Genomic DNA, 16,192 nt, shown 5'->3' on the forward strand with positions numbered 1-16,192 from the left:
AACTGCTCAACAAAGTAAGACACCACAGGATTTGTTAGGACACTAACATGCTATATATAAATGCACAAAACATGAAAGTGAGACCATGCATTATATAGACTCATATGTTGATGGAAAAATAGCGGGAGCACCAAGAAGAGCCCATAAAACATTATGATGGAAAGCTAACTGGCTGAAAAAACACCTGGCTCTAACTGAAAAAATCGTGAGAGAGTGACCACACAGGGCATGCACCCATGCGGCCAAGGACAGATAGGAATTTATGTTGAAACCACTAACTGGTGCAGAATGAAAAAAACATGAACATAAGATGCTACAGGCTATGTCCGGACACTAGATCTAATGGAACAAAACATGAAAGTTCTTGATGGAAGAATTACGTAAGTGCCAAGACGAGAACATGAAATAAAGTTGGAAGGCCAACTGTCTCTAACCAAACAAAAACATTAAAGGCGGAATAAATGGACACTGGTGTTTTCCGTTTTGCGCCTTTATTGACATTGACCCTGCAATTGAAGATGAGGATCATGAGTTGAATCGGGTGATGGTGGGCCAACCTGTGTGCAACCGGATCCACTCAAAGTAGTGCGCCACCTATGGGAAGTCCACCAGGAATGTGAACATCCCTCAAAGACTATCCTCCCTGCCAGTGTCTCTCACCTGAGTGTAGACGCCAGGGGAGTCCGGCTGCCCGCACTGATCACCCCAGCTGACGATTCCCCACAGATAGGAAACCCCCAGATTGTCCTCGCACACCAAGGGGCCGCCGCTGTCCCCCTGGCAGGAGTCCACATTTCCCTCCAAGTCACCTATGTAGATGAACTATGGTGAGTTTTTTGGGTGATGGGAGACAGCGAGTGGGGCAAAAAACTGACCGGCACACATCATCCCAGGTTTGAAGCGGTCTTTGTAGAAGCGCTGGCAGTCGTGGATCAGGGATACTTTGGCCCACAAGAGAACCTCTGACGCCTGTCCCTCTGGGAGATGGTGGAAGCTAGTCAGGTCACTCTTCCTTCATTCAAACTCAATTTCGATAACATCTGACTTCGCAAAGCCCCTTGGCCATGTGCCTGTTTCTAACACCTTGTTGTAACTTGTACACTGCACATAGAAGATTGGCAAGGACAGGTGGAAATAGACAGTTTTTGATCATCTATTGGGCCCAGTCCAGAATTTTTGGCCCAAGTGCTGTTGGTGATTTTGTTATAGTTTTGTCAACGCAACCCCTACACTAAAACGTGTTGCAATAAGACACATATCAGAGGGGCTTGGCCATGACAGATATAAACGAACAGTTTATGCTCATCAGTCAAGCCCAGTCTGGAGTTTATGGCCTAGGTACAGTTGGTGATTTCCTGGTACCTGCTGTGCGCCCCCAGCCCGAGATACTGCAGGTGTGGTTGGCGCCGAAGAGCCGCTCAGACCAGGGGACGCAAGCGGGCTTTACGGCAGGATTTTCCACCATGCACCTCCCCTTGTCCTCCGGGAGGTCCTTGAGCCTCACCAGGGCGATGTCGTCCTGGTAGGTGCTAGAGTCGTACCTGGGGGGACAGACAGCACAGCCGCTAGAAATGCTGTCAGGTTAAAACTTTAACATAGTTCCTTAGGCACTAGGATGTCAGTGAAGCTCCCTTTTTTCTGAACAAGGCTTTGCAACTGGTTTCAACTTTGTTTTCAGAGCACTAAGATGGCGACAAAGCGCTAGTTTTGTCAAAAGGAAACGCCTCAACTAACTTCAACATAGTTACCGTATGCATGTAACATCATGGCGGTGAAGCACTATTTTGGTCCAAAGAAAGACCTCGATACACTTCGACACAGTTTATAGGGCAAAAAGATGGCATTAAAGCACTAATGTGTTAATATTAAACTCAATGTATTTCAACACTAGGCACTAGGATGTTGAAGCACTGTTTTTGTCTGGATGCTCTAAAAGCTCTTCAACCGACTTTGACATAGTTTATCGGGCACCAAGATGGGGCTAACAGTTTTGCCAAAATCAATCACCTCAACTGACTTCAGTATAGTTTTGTAGCCACCATCGTGGCGATGAAGCACTACTTTGGTCTAAATAAACGCTTCAATTAACTTCAACATAGTTCCTTAGGTGCAAGAATGTCGGGGAAGCAACCTTTTGTCTTACTTAAACACCTTAATTCACTTCTACATAGTTCCGAAGGGACCAGGGTTGCGGTGAAGCACTATTTTTGGACCCAAACAACTCTATTGTACCACGATGGTATCAAAGCACAAATTTTATCTAAATAGAACAACTCAAATTCTAACTTGTTGACAGGCGGCGGCTGCGGTATTACCCGGGGTGGATTATGATCTGGCCCACCGGAATGATGTCTGTGGTGTCCTGGGGCCTGGACTTCTTCCAGATGGAAAATTTGACTCTGAACGCTGAGGGGTTGGGGCTGCAAGTCAAACAAAGTTCACGGGTGTCATTCAAGCGATCCATCACCAGATAGCAACAACCGAAGACTGTCCCCAGCCGGCACCTGACGCAGTGCGCTGCCGTGACGATCCAGCAGCCACCGATGTATGTTCCCCCGCAGTTGATCCTTCCGTTCTCCTCCAGGCCCACCTGCCACTGGATCTGCGTCTGGGGTAGGGCTGCAACCATTAGTCGGGGGTCTCAAGGGAATGAGAGGGCAGACAATTTGGCGAAAGGGGCACAGAGAGCTAAAAAGGTTGAAATGCAAGTCAGCTTTAGTAGGGCAGAAACTAAATGTGTAATTAGGGGAAGAACAAATCAGAAATGGCAGGGCATGTGGGACAGATGGAGCCGAGGGCAACACCTGTATAAACGTTACCAAATATGTTAGGACAGCAAGGTTCGGTGGCAAAAAAAAAAGAGTGGAGACTGTAATAATGAGGTCCTGACTTGTAATGACTAAGGACTAGACAAAGTGCCTTGATAGAGTAGAATAAAATAGAATACAATACAATATAGCTTTATTGTCATTGTTACAAAATGGGTTGAACATATTGTCACGACAAAATTGGACATGGCACTCCAGTCTCACATTTTACAGTGAGGATAAAAGAAAACAAAGAAGATAGAGGAAAAAAGAAGATACAGGCTATAATTTACACAATATTTACACAAGAATGTGTGGGCATGTAGGATATTACATACAGTTTTGGGATCGTATTAGTGCAATATGCGGTAGTGCAAAAATAGGCAACATTGTGCAAAGTGAGCATAAGCATGAATACAATTTTACATCTGTATGAGGTAGTGTGTTTGCTAGAGTTTCAGTTTTTTGTGCGGGGTGTGTTAAGGGTGGTAATGGCTCTGGGGAAGAAACCATCTCTGAGTCTGTTTGTTTTTGTTCTTAGTGACCTGTAGCATCTGCCGTAGGTCAAAGAGGTGGTGGCCGGGGAGAGAAAAGTCTTTGATGATGTTTTCTGCTCTGCTGAGGTAGCAAGAGCAGGCAATGTCCTCCAGACTGGGTAGAGAGCAACCAACGATTCTCTGGGCTGTGTTGATGACCCTCTGAAGTGTTTTCCTGTCTGCTGCCATGCGCCCAGCATGCCACACCATAATGCAGTATGTCAGAATGCTCTCCACTGTGGCTCTGTAAAAGGACGCCAGCAGCTGCTGTTTCAGATTATTTTTCATGAGCACTCTCAGGAAATGGAGTCGCTGCTGGGCCTTCCCTTCCACCGCTCTGATGTTTGCAGAGGAGAGGTCATTGGAGATGTGCACACCCAGGAATTTGAAAGAGTGGACTCTCTTTACACAGTGTCCTTTTATAATGAGTGGTGCTGGGTTCCTGCCTTTCCTCCTGAAGTCCAGTATGAGTTATTTTGTTTTTGCGGTGTTCAGTACGAGGTGGTTTTTCAAACACCACGTTGTCAGTGACTCCACCTCATCCCTTTACGCCGCCTCGTCCCCTTCAGAGATGAGGCAGACCATGGTAGTATCGTCAGCGTACTTAACAATTGTGTTTGTGAGGTGGGTCGGTGAGCAGTCGGAGGTGTAGAGGGTGAAAAGCAGAGGGCTCAGTTCACATCCTTAGGGGGAGCCAGTGTTCAGTGTTAAGGTGGGAGAGACGTGGTTGCAGAGTTTCATTGACTGTGGGCGGTTTGAAAGGAAGTCCATTATGTGGCAGATGGAGGAAGAGAGTCCTAGATGAGAGAGTTTCTCCACCAGGATCTCCGGGATAATGGTGTTAAAGGCTGAGCTGTCCAGAAAGAGCATTCTGACGTAGCTCCCCCGGTGGTCCAGGTGTCTCAGCGCGGTGTGAAGTGCTGTGTTTATGGCGTCGTCAGTGGAGCGGTTTGCCCTATAGGCAAACTTGTGGGGGTCCAGTGTGGGTGGCAGGGAGTCCTTGATGTGCTGGGACACCAACCTCTCAAAGCACTTCATGACCACAGGTGTAAGTGTGACAGGCCTGTAGCCTTTGAGGCTTTCCACTGCTGACCTCTTGGGGATGGGAATGATGATGGAGGTTTTTAAGCAGGGTGGGACGGCAGCCTGTGACAGGGACTTGTTGAAGATGAAAACCCCAGCCAGCGGATCGGCACAGTCCCTGAGTACCCGGCCTGGTACTCCATCCGGGCCAGCTGCCTTCCTGGGGTAACAGTTTTCAGCACACGCCTTACTTCATGCTCCTGAAGTTTGCATTTACATCCACAATGCATCTTCACATAAGAAGTTTTCACGTTACAAAGATACTCCTAAATGATGGAACATAAAACTGGATTGTGTGAAGACTGTCAGAAGGAAGAATGGGTGGAGCTTGCAATAACGGAATGCAGGAGTTATGAAATGCAGAGGGAGAAGATGAGGAAGGGGCTGGCAGAAGAAGGAATAAAGGAATTTTCATTGAAAGGATTGTTGGACTTGAATAATAGGCCTCAGCAAGGGATACTTTTACCATTTTTGAAGTGTACTGGACCTTTTGAAAGATATTTGAGGAACAGAGACATAAAAAGAAAATGATAATAAGGGGCGGTGATGCACCTGACTGATAGATTTCAGGGCACACAGTGACAGTCAACGAACTCACGTATTCACACCTAGGGAACAGCCAATTAACGTGACATGCATGTTTTGGGGATGTGGGAGGAAACCAGAGTGCCTGGAGGAAACCCACGCAGCAACGGGGAGAACATGCAAACTCCACACGGGGAGGCTGCAATAGCTTGACCTGAACCCTGAACCTCTGCACCGTGGGGCTGCGCCCTAACCACCCATCCGCCATGCCGCCTTACTTGATTTTAATGTATTATCTATTTGTCTGTCCCTGAAAAAATGAACAGAGGTTTATTGATGGATTTGTGTCTCTACTAACAAGGTGCCTAATGGGTTTTGGATAGTCCTTTTTTATTTAATTTTTGTAAAAATTCACTGTATGTTAAAAAAATACATTATCTGCTTATCCTCTTTAGAGTCTTGGGGGTGCTGGAGTACATCCCAGCTATCTTCGGGCAGTGGGCAGGGGACACCCTGAACTGATTGCCGGCCAGTCGCAGGGCACACAGACACATACAATTCACACCTACGGACAAGTTGAACTGGCCAATTAACCTGACATGCATGAAATGTGGGAGGAAACCGAAGTGCCCAGAGGAAACCCACGCAAGCACGGGGAGAACATGCAAACTCCGCAAAAGAAGCTTTGATCCCATGACCAGAGAACTGTGCCGCAAAAAAATAACAATTATCTGATTATTGGATTCATCGTTTCAATAGGCGTTAGTTGGAGCCCTAGTCTGGGGTGAAGACTTCCTTTCAAGTTATGTACAGTACAAGCTCCAGCTGGTGGCGCCAACTCACCCGGTTGGCAGCAATGCCGCCCACCACCCTCTTGACACGGCTCTGCCGGTCCTTCACACTGATGTCTAGGGCCGCCGTGACGTTGGGGACGCCGCATTTCAGGCGTGACTCCAGGTGGAGACGGCTAGAGCGAGTTTCTGTGGGATGCACCAGTCATTGCTTGAAAACAGGGGCACCAAACCTCCCCCAAAAAATAGTCAGCTGAGGTTACAAACCTTCTCTAGGAGAGACGAACTCTACAAGCAGAAGGAAGGAAGAATGCCATCATTGGACAACAAGGTGGATGTGCTCCTCGCCCCTCGGGTACCTACCTGTGCTGTTCAGGTCCACACCGGCTCGTTCTGGACATGAAAGAGCGTTACGTTACAGACATGTGTTGGGTTAAGAAAATCCCCCCCAGCTAAGTTGTATGTTATGTTTAATTAGAACTATATAGCGTCACAAAATATTCAGTGTTGTCTTTCTTTCATATTTTTGTTTACTATAATTTGTAAATATCCGGACGCATTTTGTGTTCTTTCTTTAGTGTTTTGTCCTGCTACTTAGCATACTGACATATTCTGCGTTGTCTTAGTTCTATGTTTTGTTCAGTTAGATTTACTGTTTTAACATATCTTGCGTCATCTTCCTTTCATGTTTTCTTCTGCCAGAGAGTGTCCTGACATATTCTGAGTTGTCCAGGTATAGTTAGAGTTGCAGCATGCGTATTCTTATATTTCGCCCAGTTTGTTTGTTTTCGTCGTCTGTAGTTCTTGTTTCATTCAGTTAGAGCTACTTCACGTCACAACATATTTAGGGTTGTCCTCCTTAGATGTTTTTGTTTAGTTACAGTTTATAAGTGTCACCACAAACCTTTGGATTGTCTTTCTCCTATGGTTTGTTCTGCTCGAGATAGTCTCCCAACATATTCCAAGTTTTCTCAGTTTCATATATTGTTCAGTTAGAGTCACTGTTCCAACATAATCTATGCCATCCTCCTATCACATTTTGTCCAGTTAGAGCTATCGTGTTCAAAGATATCCAACGTTGTCTGTATTCTGATGTTTCATTTAGTTGGAGTTAGTTAGCTCACAAACTATTGAAAGTTGTTTACTTTCATGTCTCTTTCAGTTATTTTGTTGGAACAAAAACTTACTCAGTCTTATTTTCATGTTTTGTTTAGTTAGAGGAAGTTTGTGTTCAAACATGATAAGCGTCATTTGTATATGTATGTTTTGTTCAGTAAGAGCTAGTTAACGTCCCAACATATCGAAAGTTGTCTTACTTTCCTGTTTTTGTGCAGTTACAGTTAGTAAGGGTTAGTTTTTACCGTCTTCCTTTCACATTTGTTCAGTTAGAGATAGTTAGTGCGCCTGCATCATATTTCATTGTCTCGTCGTCACAGCGCTCTCATTGTTATTCTCTCCTCGCGTAGGGGTGTGTCTTGTGCTGTTGGTTTTGTCAGAACAAGTTTGTGTTCAATTCAGCATCATCTGTATATTCATGTTTTGCTCAGTTTCAGCTAGTTAGCATCACAACCAATTGAAAAATGTTTTGTTTTAGTTATACTTATCACTTATTTCATTGTCGTGCCATCAGTGAACTCCCTTTATTATTTTGTCCTTAATTGGGAATTTTTCTTGTGCCGTCTTACTTTCATGATTGGTTCTGTGAGAGCCAGGAACATTGTGCCCTTGTTTTTCTTACTTCTGTCTTGTGTTCAGTTAGTACCAGTTGATGCTCTAACTTAGATCTAGACAGTGTTTGAACATGATTTAGTCATGCATCTATTAGTTTATCTTTGATGTCTCTCATGATCCTAAAAAACTTAATTGTTCTGTTCATGTACACTATACAACACTGATTACTTTTCTGTGAATAAAAGCTTTTGGGAAATTTCATTTTGTGTCTACATTTACAGTATTTCCTGACATTTTCGACTGGCTGGTGGTGATACAAGGGAGAAGGACGACTTGAGATGAGTCAGCGGACCAGCATCTGGACATGAAGCATGTCAACACCTGCATTGACTGGCTGGCAGAAACGGGAAGCTGCGTCGTGGTTGTCATGAACTTTTTGGACAATTCTACAGGCACGAGGTTTCGTTCCTCGCAGAGACTATTTGAGGAAACCTTCACAGGCTTGAGGCATCGTTGCTGTCATGCACGTTATGGACATATTTCAACATACTACCTATGTTGTGTTTTATTGATGTTCACTATGTTTTGTGTATTGTTACCCAATGCTAAATCTATTGCACCCTGGTCATCCTGGAAGGGGGATTCCCACCCGGGAGGCCCCTTCTTAAGGTTTCTTATTTTCCTCGTGCTGAGGTTTTGAGTTTTTCCTTCCCCGCATGTTGGTTTAAGATCAGCGGATGGTGTAATTGTCACCTGTGAAGTCCTTTGAGACATCTTGTGATTAAGGGCTATTCAAATAAATGTGACTTTACTTGACTATTGGGACTGGGTTGAATAGAATGAATGTGTGAGCAGTCTCACGGTTGGTCACTGCCTCATCTTCGCCCGTTAAGCAGTCCGTCTGTCCGTCTGCAAGCGCGTCGGCGTGGACGCAAATGCCCGTTTTGCAGAGGAAAGCGCCACTTCTGCAGCCTGCCGGGAAAAAGGGGCGGGACAGTCATTTAACGGAATAAACGGCCTCTAGTGTCATTGTACAAGTCTAACGAAATTGGAAGGCTTTTCTATTTGCGGGCCTCCTTACGTTTGCAGCACATTTCATCGCTGAGATCGCCACAGTCGTCCACGCCGTCGCAAGTCCGGTCGGCCGACACACATTTGCCGTTGCCGCAGGAAAATCCGCATTCTGAAAAGATAAAATAAAATGGTTTTATTGTGTTACAACTTTTTGCATTTTTCTTTTTTTTTTAGAAAATATCAAAATGAGGTGCAAGATTTTCCCTTTTTTGCAGCGCGATCTTGCAATTTGCTGTTCTCAGTTTCCCGCTTTAAATCTGCCTGACAACCAGTGAGCATGTATGCTCTTCGTGTCACTGTCACAGTTCGGAGTTCACAGACAAAGAAGGGGAAGGTTTCTGGCCAGACGCAGTCATCATTCAATCAGCCCAAATAAAAGACATTTTAGCAAAATTCCATAAAGTCTCGGGATTTGTGGAAAGGAATTGACCTGAAAAAGTGTTGACAAGTCAGGCAATCGCTACGTCTGCCTTGCGCATTTTCGGCGAATTGTCAAAAGCCAGCAAAAGCAGACATCATTGGATCATTTTTTTCAGTAAACATGGGTCAAAAATGGATATTTTAATTATTTCCTTTATTCTTCTTTTATTACATTATGTGCCTCTCATTTTATGTTCATTGTGTAGTCATCTAAATTTAACATGTATTTGTTTAATGTTCTGATACTCTTATGATTTATCCCAAAAATATCATACTTTGCTTTTGCGGGGTTTGGAACGAATTAGAGCATTCACATCCACAATGCATCTTCACATAAGAAGCTACTCCGAAATGAATTTAATACGTGAATAGATGTGCCACTTTAGGCGGAGCCAATTGTCATACGTTCAAAGCCGAAACAATACTGTTATTCCAAGGGTTCAGTCCTGTGTATATAGGACACAGTTTAGTCAGGGTGACACACCAACAGATTAAATGATGAAAACTCACAGAACAAACTTTAACCCAAAACAAAGTTTTACCTAGAAGCTCGAGCAAAGCATCTAGCTATATGATTGGGTAAGTAGTAGGAATGGGCGGAGCTATACACTTGACAAGACCCGCACACTCTTTCTCCTTTTTACCTTGTTTTGAAACTATTTTTTAGGAGAAAAATGACGAACAAAATGTGCCTCAACACTCTTAAGTAACTGTGGGAGGTGGTATATTTATATTGATGTGTGATATGGGAAACCATCAAACGTCACACAGTGAAATAAAATGCGCTGAAGAATTAGCTTTTGTCTGGAGAGCAGGTTTGTCGGTTTTGTCGAATTTTTTCCTGAAATATATGGTGTGGCTCTCTCACTGAAAAAAAAAATCAAAACATTTTATGGCTCTTTGGGTCAAAAAGGTTCCCGATCCCAGCTATACACGATTGAAACAGCCCATCTGGGTTTGCGCAGATATTGGAAAATTACCTGTTTGCAATTAAATAAAATGATCAAATGATTTCAGAACTTGTGCATTAAATCATTAAAGGGATTGAATTGTATGGTGTATTCGCAATTGGGTGTGGGTTGGTCTGATCCTATCGACTGTCTGTGAAAACAAAGAGCATAGTGGAATTGCTTTGGTAACCTCCCAGGAGGCTGGCAAGAAAGGTCTGTGTCTGACGCCCCTCACCCAGAAAAGTCAGTTCTGTTTGAGCCAGAAAGCAGGAAAGTCCTGTTAAGCCAGGGGCAACGTTTCTGATCCAGCCAGCGGCCGAGGCAGTCATATGAGCAAGGAGCAAGAAGCTCTTGCTTAGCAAGAGACCAACACTTTGGATTCAGCAAGCGGGCGACAGAGTTCTGCTTCAGCTAGCAGCTAAGCATGTCGAATTCCACAAGTGACCTCGAAAGTCTAGCCTGCACGCTCCTTCACCGTTGGGCCAAAGATTGGGGTAGGGATGCCAATCTATGCTTGCTAACGTGCCCAGAGAGACAAAGAAAGGTCCTGCCAGCCGCAAGCATCCAACCAACACATCAACGTTCTACATCTATTGATTCTGCTCCCGACCAGGCCTCCGGACTTGAAGATTGCAGACTGACCATCACCACATCAACACACTGGAACCAAAGTTCTTCACAATGGTTCCAGGTATTGATTGGTGTGTTTAAAGGGGAGTTGGATCCAATTACAATAATCTCATCTTACTTAAAGGTCTACTTACAGAAAAAAATAAGCCAACCACATTTTTTTCTATACTAATGGTGCAAGCCAAGATCCCAACTTTTTTATTTCTGTCTTTTTCTTATCCTTGTTCTTTTTTGTGCCCTATTCTGCTATGGATGATAAGTAAAGAAAATGTCTTAAATCCGAGAGAGTGTGTGTTTTTTTATTAAAGTGTAGAGCAAAAAAGCCCAGCACAAAAATTACTTCCACCTTCTTTATTTCGGGTGGCTTGCTTTGGAATGGATGGAACGACAGCGTACCATTTTGACCAGTTCCCGAACGTACCAATTAAACATGTACCATAATAAAATCTGATAACGTGAAGTTTTGAATGTAATTAAAACATCCAAGGCTATGGATTGACAAAACAATGTTCTCATCCTATGTAATTATGTCGATTGGAGAGGCATTCTCAAGTACAGAACATTACGCAAATTTCTCACTTCTTTGGCTTTCTAACAAGTTAAGCGACTTCAAACACCATCATTGGATCGAGCGTGGTCTCAGATATCTGAGATCACGCTCGAAGAGGCGTGATCTGGTCAAGCGTCCCTGGTCCGTATAAATAGAGGAGCTGATTGACAGCTCGTCTTCTTCTCTTCTGCCTGGTTGGCTGTTTGGTTGGTCTCGCGAAATGGCCGCGGCAAGCAGCCGTGCGGGCCTGTACTGCAGCCTTGAGTTCAGCACGTGGGCCATACGTTGTGACCATCTAGTGCCTCCCGTCAGCTCTCAGAAAAAAAAATCCATCTATATTAATAATGTAATCTCAGCAAACACAGAAATATAAAAAATGTAAATGTTTAGATCATATTAGGTTTCACCTAACCTCCTCTCGAGTCCTCACAAATAAAATGTGAAATTTGGGTTTGCTTTGGGCTTGGCACTGCAAATCATGTTAATTGGTCAGGTTTGGGTCCAGTCAGGCGTTATTACCCATGGACATGGCTCAGGTCGGGCTGGATCTTTGGGCCCGATCTTGCCTCTGGTCCCTCGTACCTTTCTTAGTGTCCTTCTGGTAGCATGTTGCCGTGGCAACCTTCCAGCCAACGGGGGCACTGTCGTGCAGGACGCACTCAGACAATGACCTCTCAAATCCTCGGCAGCGAACGCTAATGCATCGTGCAGGGAGCGTGGAATTTCTTTTGCTCAGGACTGCGGACACCAATGAGCCGGCTGAGGCGGCGCCCCTGCAGGATACGCCAACAAAAGACAGAGTAAGTTCACTAAAACAGACTGACCAATGAAAGTGTTCTCACAGAGGATGCCCGTGTTCTCTGCATGCCACGTTGGCACCGGCCACGTCCCAGCCGGCGGCGCAAACAAGAAACGTCCTCCGTTTTCCTGGACGGACAGGATCGGGGACGGACACACTGACTGCGCCGGTGTCCGAGGCCAGGATAGTCTGGAACTCCAGATGCTCATCGGCAGCTGGTGGAAGCACAAAAGTGATCGTGTTTTTTTTGCTGCATCAGCAGGACAATCGGCAACTTTGCAATCTAACCTGGACACTTTTGTCCAAAGTGAGACATAACCGACTTTCCGGTGCGGCAGGACAGGGCCATGGCCTGCGGACAAAGAAAAACACCCTACAATGCTAATATTGAGTAATACCATCCACGACATAGAGTCCAAACTATAGTTTAATTTTGACAAAACCAGAAAAAATAACAATTAGGGCCTTAAATCATCAGTCCATCCATTATCTGCACCGCTTTTCCTCAGTAGAGTTGCGGGGGTGCTGGAGCCCATCCCAACTAACTTCGCGCGGGGGCAGGGGACACCCTGAACCGGTTGCCAGCCAGTCGCAGGGCACACAGGGACAGACAACTCACTCGCTCGCTCATTCAACCTACGGACAATTTGGACCGGCCAACCTGGCATGCATCTTTTAGGAATGTGGGATGAAACCGGAGTGCCCGGAGGAAACACACGTGAGCACGGGGAGAACATGCAAACTCTGTACAGGAAGGCTGGTAGCTGGATTTGATCCCATGACCTCAATACGGTGCCGCAGAAGCGCCGCTGTGCCGCCCGCCTCAAATCAATCATAAATTATTTAAAATAGATAAAAGAAAAAAATAACTGGAATTATTTTGACCAAGTGCAATGTTATTATTTTTTTGCAGTTTTTCCTTAAATAAGAATAAAATATAAAAAGATTAATATTTTCACTATTTTACTAAATTCTCCTATTTCTTTTTACAGAAGTTTGCAGTGTGCATTACAAAATTAGCCACGGTGCCTACATTGCTAGCATAGGCTCTCAAGGTATATTATTTTTCCTCGTCCTGAGTTTTTGAATTTTTCCTTGTCCTCGTGTAGGTTTTAGATCAGGGGATGGTGGAATAATAGTCTGTGGTTTGCAATAATCTGTGGTCTGTGCAGCCCTTTGATAGTCTTTGTGATTAAAGGCGTCACAAATAAACATGACTTGACTTGAAATGACTAAGTTCTGCTAGTACTTTATAATAAATCAAATCAAATGAAAATATATACTTTAATGAGTAACATAAATGCTATGTCTTATCTTGGCCAAGCTCCCCAGTGCCTGATGCACAATACGAAGAGGTAAAGATGAGAAACAACCAAGTTGTGCTACTAATACAATTAAAAAAAAAAAAAAATTCCAATAAGAAACAGAAACACTCAGAATCTTATCTTGGCTACGCTCCCCAGTATCTGCTGCACATTATGAAGACATTGAGAGGAGACACAACCAAGTTTTGCTAATATTTCTTTAAAAAGAAACTACACAAATATTTTAATTAGGAACATAAACGCTTATAATCTTATTTTGCCAAGCTCTCCAGCACCTTGCGCACATTCCAAAGAATATACAATTCACTCATTATTTTTCTTTAATTTATTTTTTCTTTTAATTATCTTACAATTAATTATATTTTCTATTTGGTTATGCCATTTTACATCCTTCAAATTATTAATAATAATAATAATATAGCAGATACAAAAAGTAAATCATAACCCATGTGGCCACATGATTTTTGTGCTGTGCTTTCCTAATTTCCAATACAGGTTGATATTTGGGGCCAAGTGAATATATATACAGTATATAATATATATTATATATCTCATCTTATCTCATTAGCTGCACCGCTTATCCTCAGTAAGATCGCGGGGGTGCTGGAGCCCATCCCAGCAATCATCGGGCAGCGGGCAGGGGACACCCTGAACTGGTTGCCAACCAATCGCAGGGCACACAGGGACAGACAACTCGCTCGCTCATTCACACCTAGGGACAATTCGGACCGGCCACACAGGAGGTTCCCAAGACCTTAGAACTGTGCCGCACACGCGCTAACCACTGCGCCGCCGTGCTGCCCTATATATATATATATATATATATATATATATATATATATATATATTTATATATTTTATTTATTTGCACAAATAATCTTTCTGTACCATGTCCATTTTTTATTTATTAATTTGTAACAGAGAAGATAAAGGCTAATACCTGATGATGATATCATTTGGTGGTAAAATAGTTGTTCAACATAACCACCGTGTAACATACTCTCACTGTATCACACCAGAGCCTTCATAGACTCTGCCGCTATGGCGCAAGTGACACTATCTGAGCTAAAGAGAAGCGGAGAACGGTGCTAGGAATCAAATGGACTTGATCATTTCAAGGCGGTGGAGTAATTTCAATTTGTTTTGTTTGATTTTTATTTTTCATTTTAGCATTTTTCATCATATTTAAGCCTAGGAAAGGAGAGTTTTAAAAATACTATTGTTTTCGGTGCTTATTTTTGTTGGTTGGGTTGAAATTGGGGTTGCTTGAGTACCCCCAAAAACTAGCTGGTTACGCCAATAGTGATAGCCTCAATTTTTGAGGGCGCGCTACCTGGCAGTAGGACAAAAAGACTCGTCCTTGCCGCCCGCAGACAGGAGCCATGTCCTCGGAGGGACACAAATATGGTGGCTTGCAGCTGCAACGTCCGTCGATGCATCGCTCCCAGGGGGGACAGAACACCAGGTCACATGACGCTCGCGTGGGCCTGCAAGCAAAGCACTGAGCACGAGCAACAGCAGGGACGCCGGAACCACCTACTTCCTGGCCAGACACTCTTCGGGACCCAAAAACTGGTCCGGTGGACTTTCAATCTGGCTCGACTCCTGCAGGGAGAAACGTAGCAGTCTGATCAAAAGCCTGTTCCTTAGGATGTCACCAGATCACCCGATCATAACTGCAAGAACCGCTTTTCAACAATAGACATGACCCAGGAGCACCCAGAAGATGGAGGAAAAGTAATCGAAACATCTGTCCTTTGGAAGCTGTCCTTATTAAGACAGAAAAACCTAGAAATTGTTTGTTAAATCATCTGTGTAACTTTGAAAGGTGGAGGAATAAGTAACCGAACCCTCTTGTTCAAAATCACACAGATGAAAAAAACAGTGCCTGCTTTAACTAAAACCACACATTTATAGGTTTCGATATTTAAATACGATAGCGTGCAAAAAATGACAGAATGGGAAGGAATAAGTAACAGAACCCCTTGGCTTTTTGAAATGACAGAGATGAAAAGAAATGTGCCCAACCTTAAGACACACCAACATTTATAGTTTTCAAATTATAATAAGGATAACATGCAAAGAGAAGAGGGAGGAATAAGTAACTGAACTCCTTTTCAAAATCACGGGAGGTGAAAGAACAATGTATTTTTAACTAAAACCACACATTTATAGATTTTAATATTTTAAGGATAGCATGCAAACATTGATGGAAAGTAAGGCAATGAGTGATGGAACCCACTACCATCTTAAAATCACAAAGATGCTTTAACTGTCACGTGACGTGGTGGAGTGAAGGAGTGATCGGACCAGAACGGAGGCAGGAAGGGAGAACTCATATGCGTTGACGATCATAAGTTTTATTTAACAAAATAAAAGTCGCCCAATACTCCGGGACCAAAACAGAACAATACAGAGTTCCTCCGGCACGAACTCAACAGGACAAGGCATAACAGACCTGGGATTGTGTAATGAGCCAGCGCCCGCCAAACCCAAAATCCAGCCTTAAATAGCAGACCAGCAATCAGCTGATCTGCTGCAGCTGAGTTCGGGGGCGCGGCAGACTGGTAGCCATGGCGACCGTGACATTAACTAAAAGCACCCGAACATTTGAAGCTTTCCTTATTTTAATGAGGATACAATAAAAGCAATGAGAGAAGGGAGAGGAATAACCAACTGGAGTAAAAACAGGGAGGGAGGCTTTCTTTCGTAATAATGGGCAAAAACCTGGAAACCTCAATACACTCAAAGATAACACATTTATCACGTGAGGAGGAAAAGTAAACCTACCAATATGGAGGTGAAAAGGAGGAACGAAGGCAGGAAAAGTCTCATCTCCAACGAAGCGTCTCCCCAAAACTGAGGCCTCGAAAATTCAAGGGCACCTAAAGAGTCCTCTCGGTCAATGATTAGCTCAATGTATGAGGTACGAGGACACCGACCCCGGCAGCCAACATTGGAAAGTCACACCGAGCGATGGAGGGAGGAATGAGTCAATTTGGGGCTCAAAAACAAACAAACTTTTAGTGAC

General features: G+C 43.9%; 1 protein-coding gene across 1 annotated transcript; it reads right to left on the reverse strand.

Annotated features, from left to right (window-relative positions):
- Nucleotides 1-474: 474 nt before the first annotated feature.
- Nucleotides 475-16,116, reverse strand: cfi (complement factor I). The gene is made up of 17 exons (XM_088348158.1): nucleotides 15,952-16,116; nucleotides 14,702-14,766; nucleotides 14,495-14,648; nucleotides 12,125-12,188; nucleotides 11,880-12,051; nucleotides 11,620-11,810; nucleotides 8,495-8,596; nucleotides 8,275-8,385; nucleotides 6,106-6,135; nucleotides 6,010-6,030; nucleotides 5,795-5,931; nucleotides 2,505-2,608; nucleotides 2,316-2,420; nucleotides 1,363-1,541; nucleotides 876-977; nucleotides 661-809; nucleotides 475-594 (listed from the first exon to the last, which is right to left on the reverse strand). Exons 1-17 carry the CDS (start codon nucleotides 15,994-15,996, stop codon nucleotides 526-528), a joined length of 1,800 nt encoding a protein of 599 aa, XP_088204284.1. The 5' UTR covers nucleotides 15,997-16,116; the 3' UTR covers nucleotides 475-525.
- Between the last annotated feature and the right edge of the window lie 76 nt (nucleotides 16,117-16,192).

The sequence above is a fragment of the Urocampus carinirostris genome, chromosome 11 (genome assembly GCF_059441175.1).
Source record: "Urocampus carinirostris isolate Australia breed hairy pipefish chromosome 11, RoL_Ucar_1.0, whole genome shotgun sequence".
Taxonomy (NCBI): Eukaryota; Metazoa; Chordata; class Actinopteri; order Syngnathiformes; family Syngnathidae; genus Urocampus; species Urocampus carinirostris.

What these genes read in the sequence shown, in the direction of transcription:
- cfi (XM_088348158.1), bottom strand. Translation starts at nt 15,996, where the DNA reads ATGAGACTTTTCCTGCCTTCGTTCCTCCTTTTCACCTCCATATTG. An exon ending in GTTCGTCTCTCCTAGAGAAG is followed by an intron (nt 5,932 to 6,009) that starts GTTTGTAACCTC and finishes TGCATCCCACAG; the next exon opens with AAACTCGCTCTAGCCGTCTC. An exon ending in CCCCTGGCGTCTACACTCAG is followed by an intron (nt 595 to 660) that starts GTGAGAGACACT and finishes GACTTCCCATAG; the next exon opens with GTGGCGCACTACTTTGAGTG.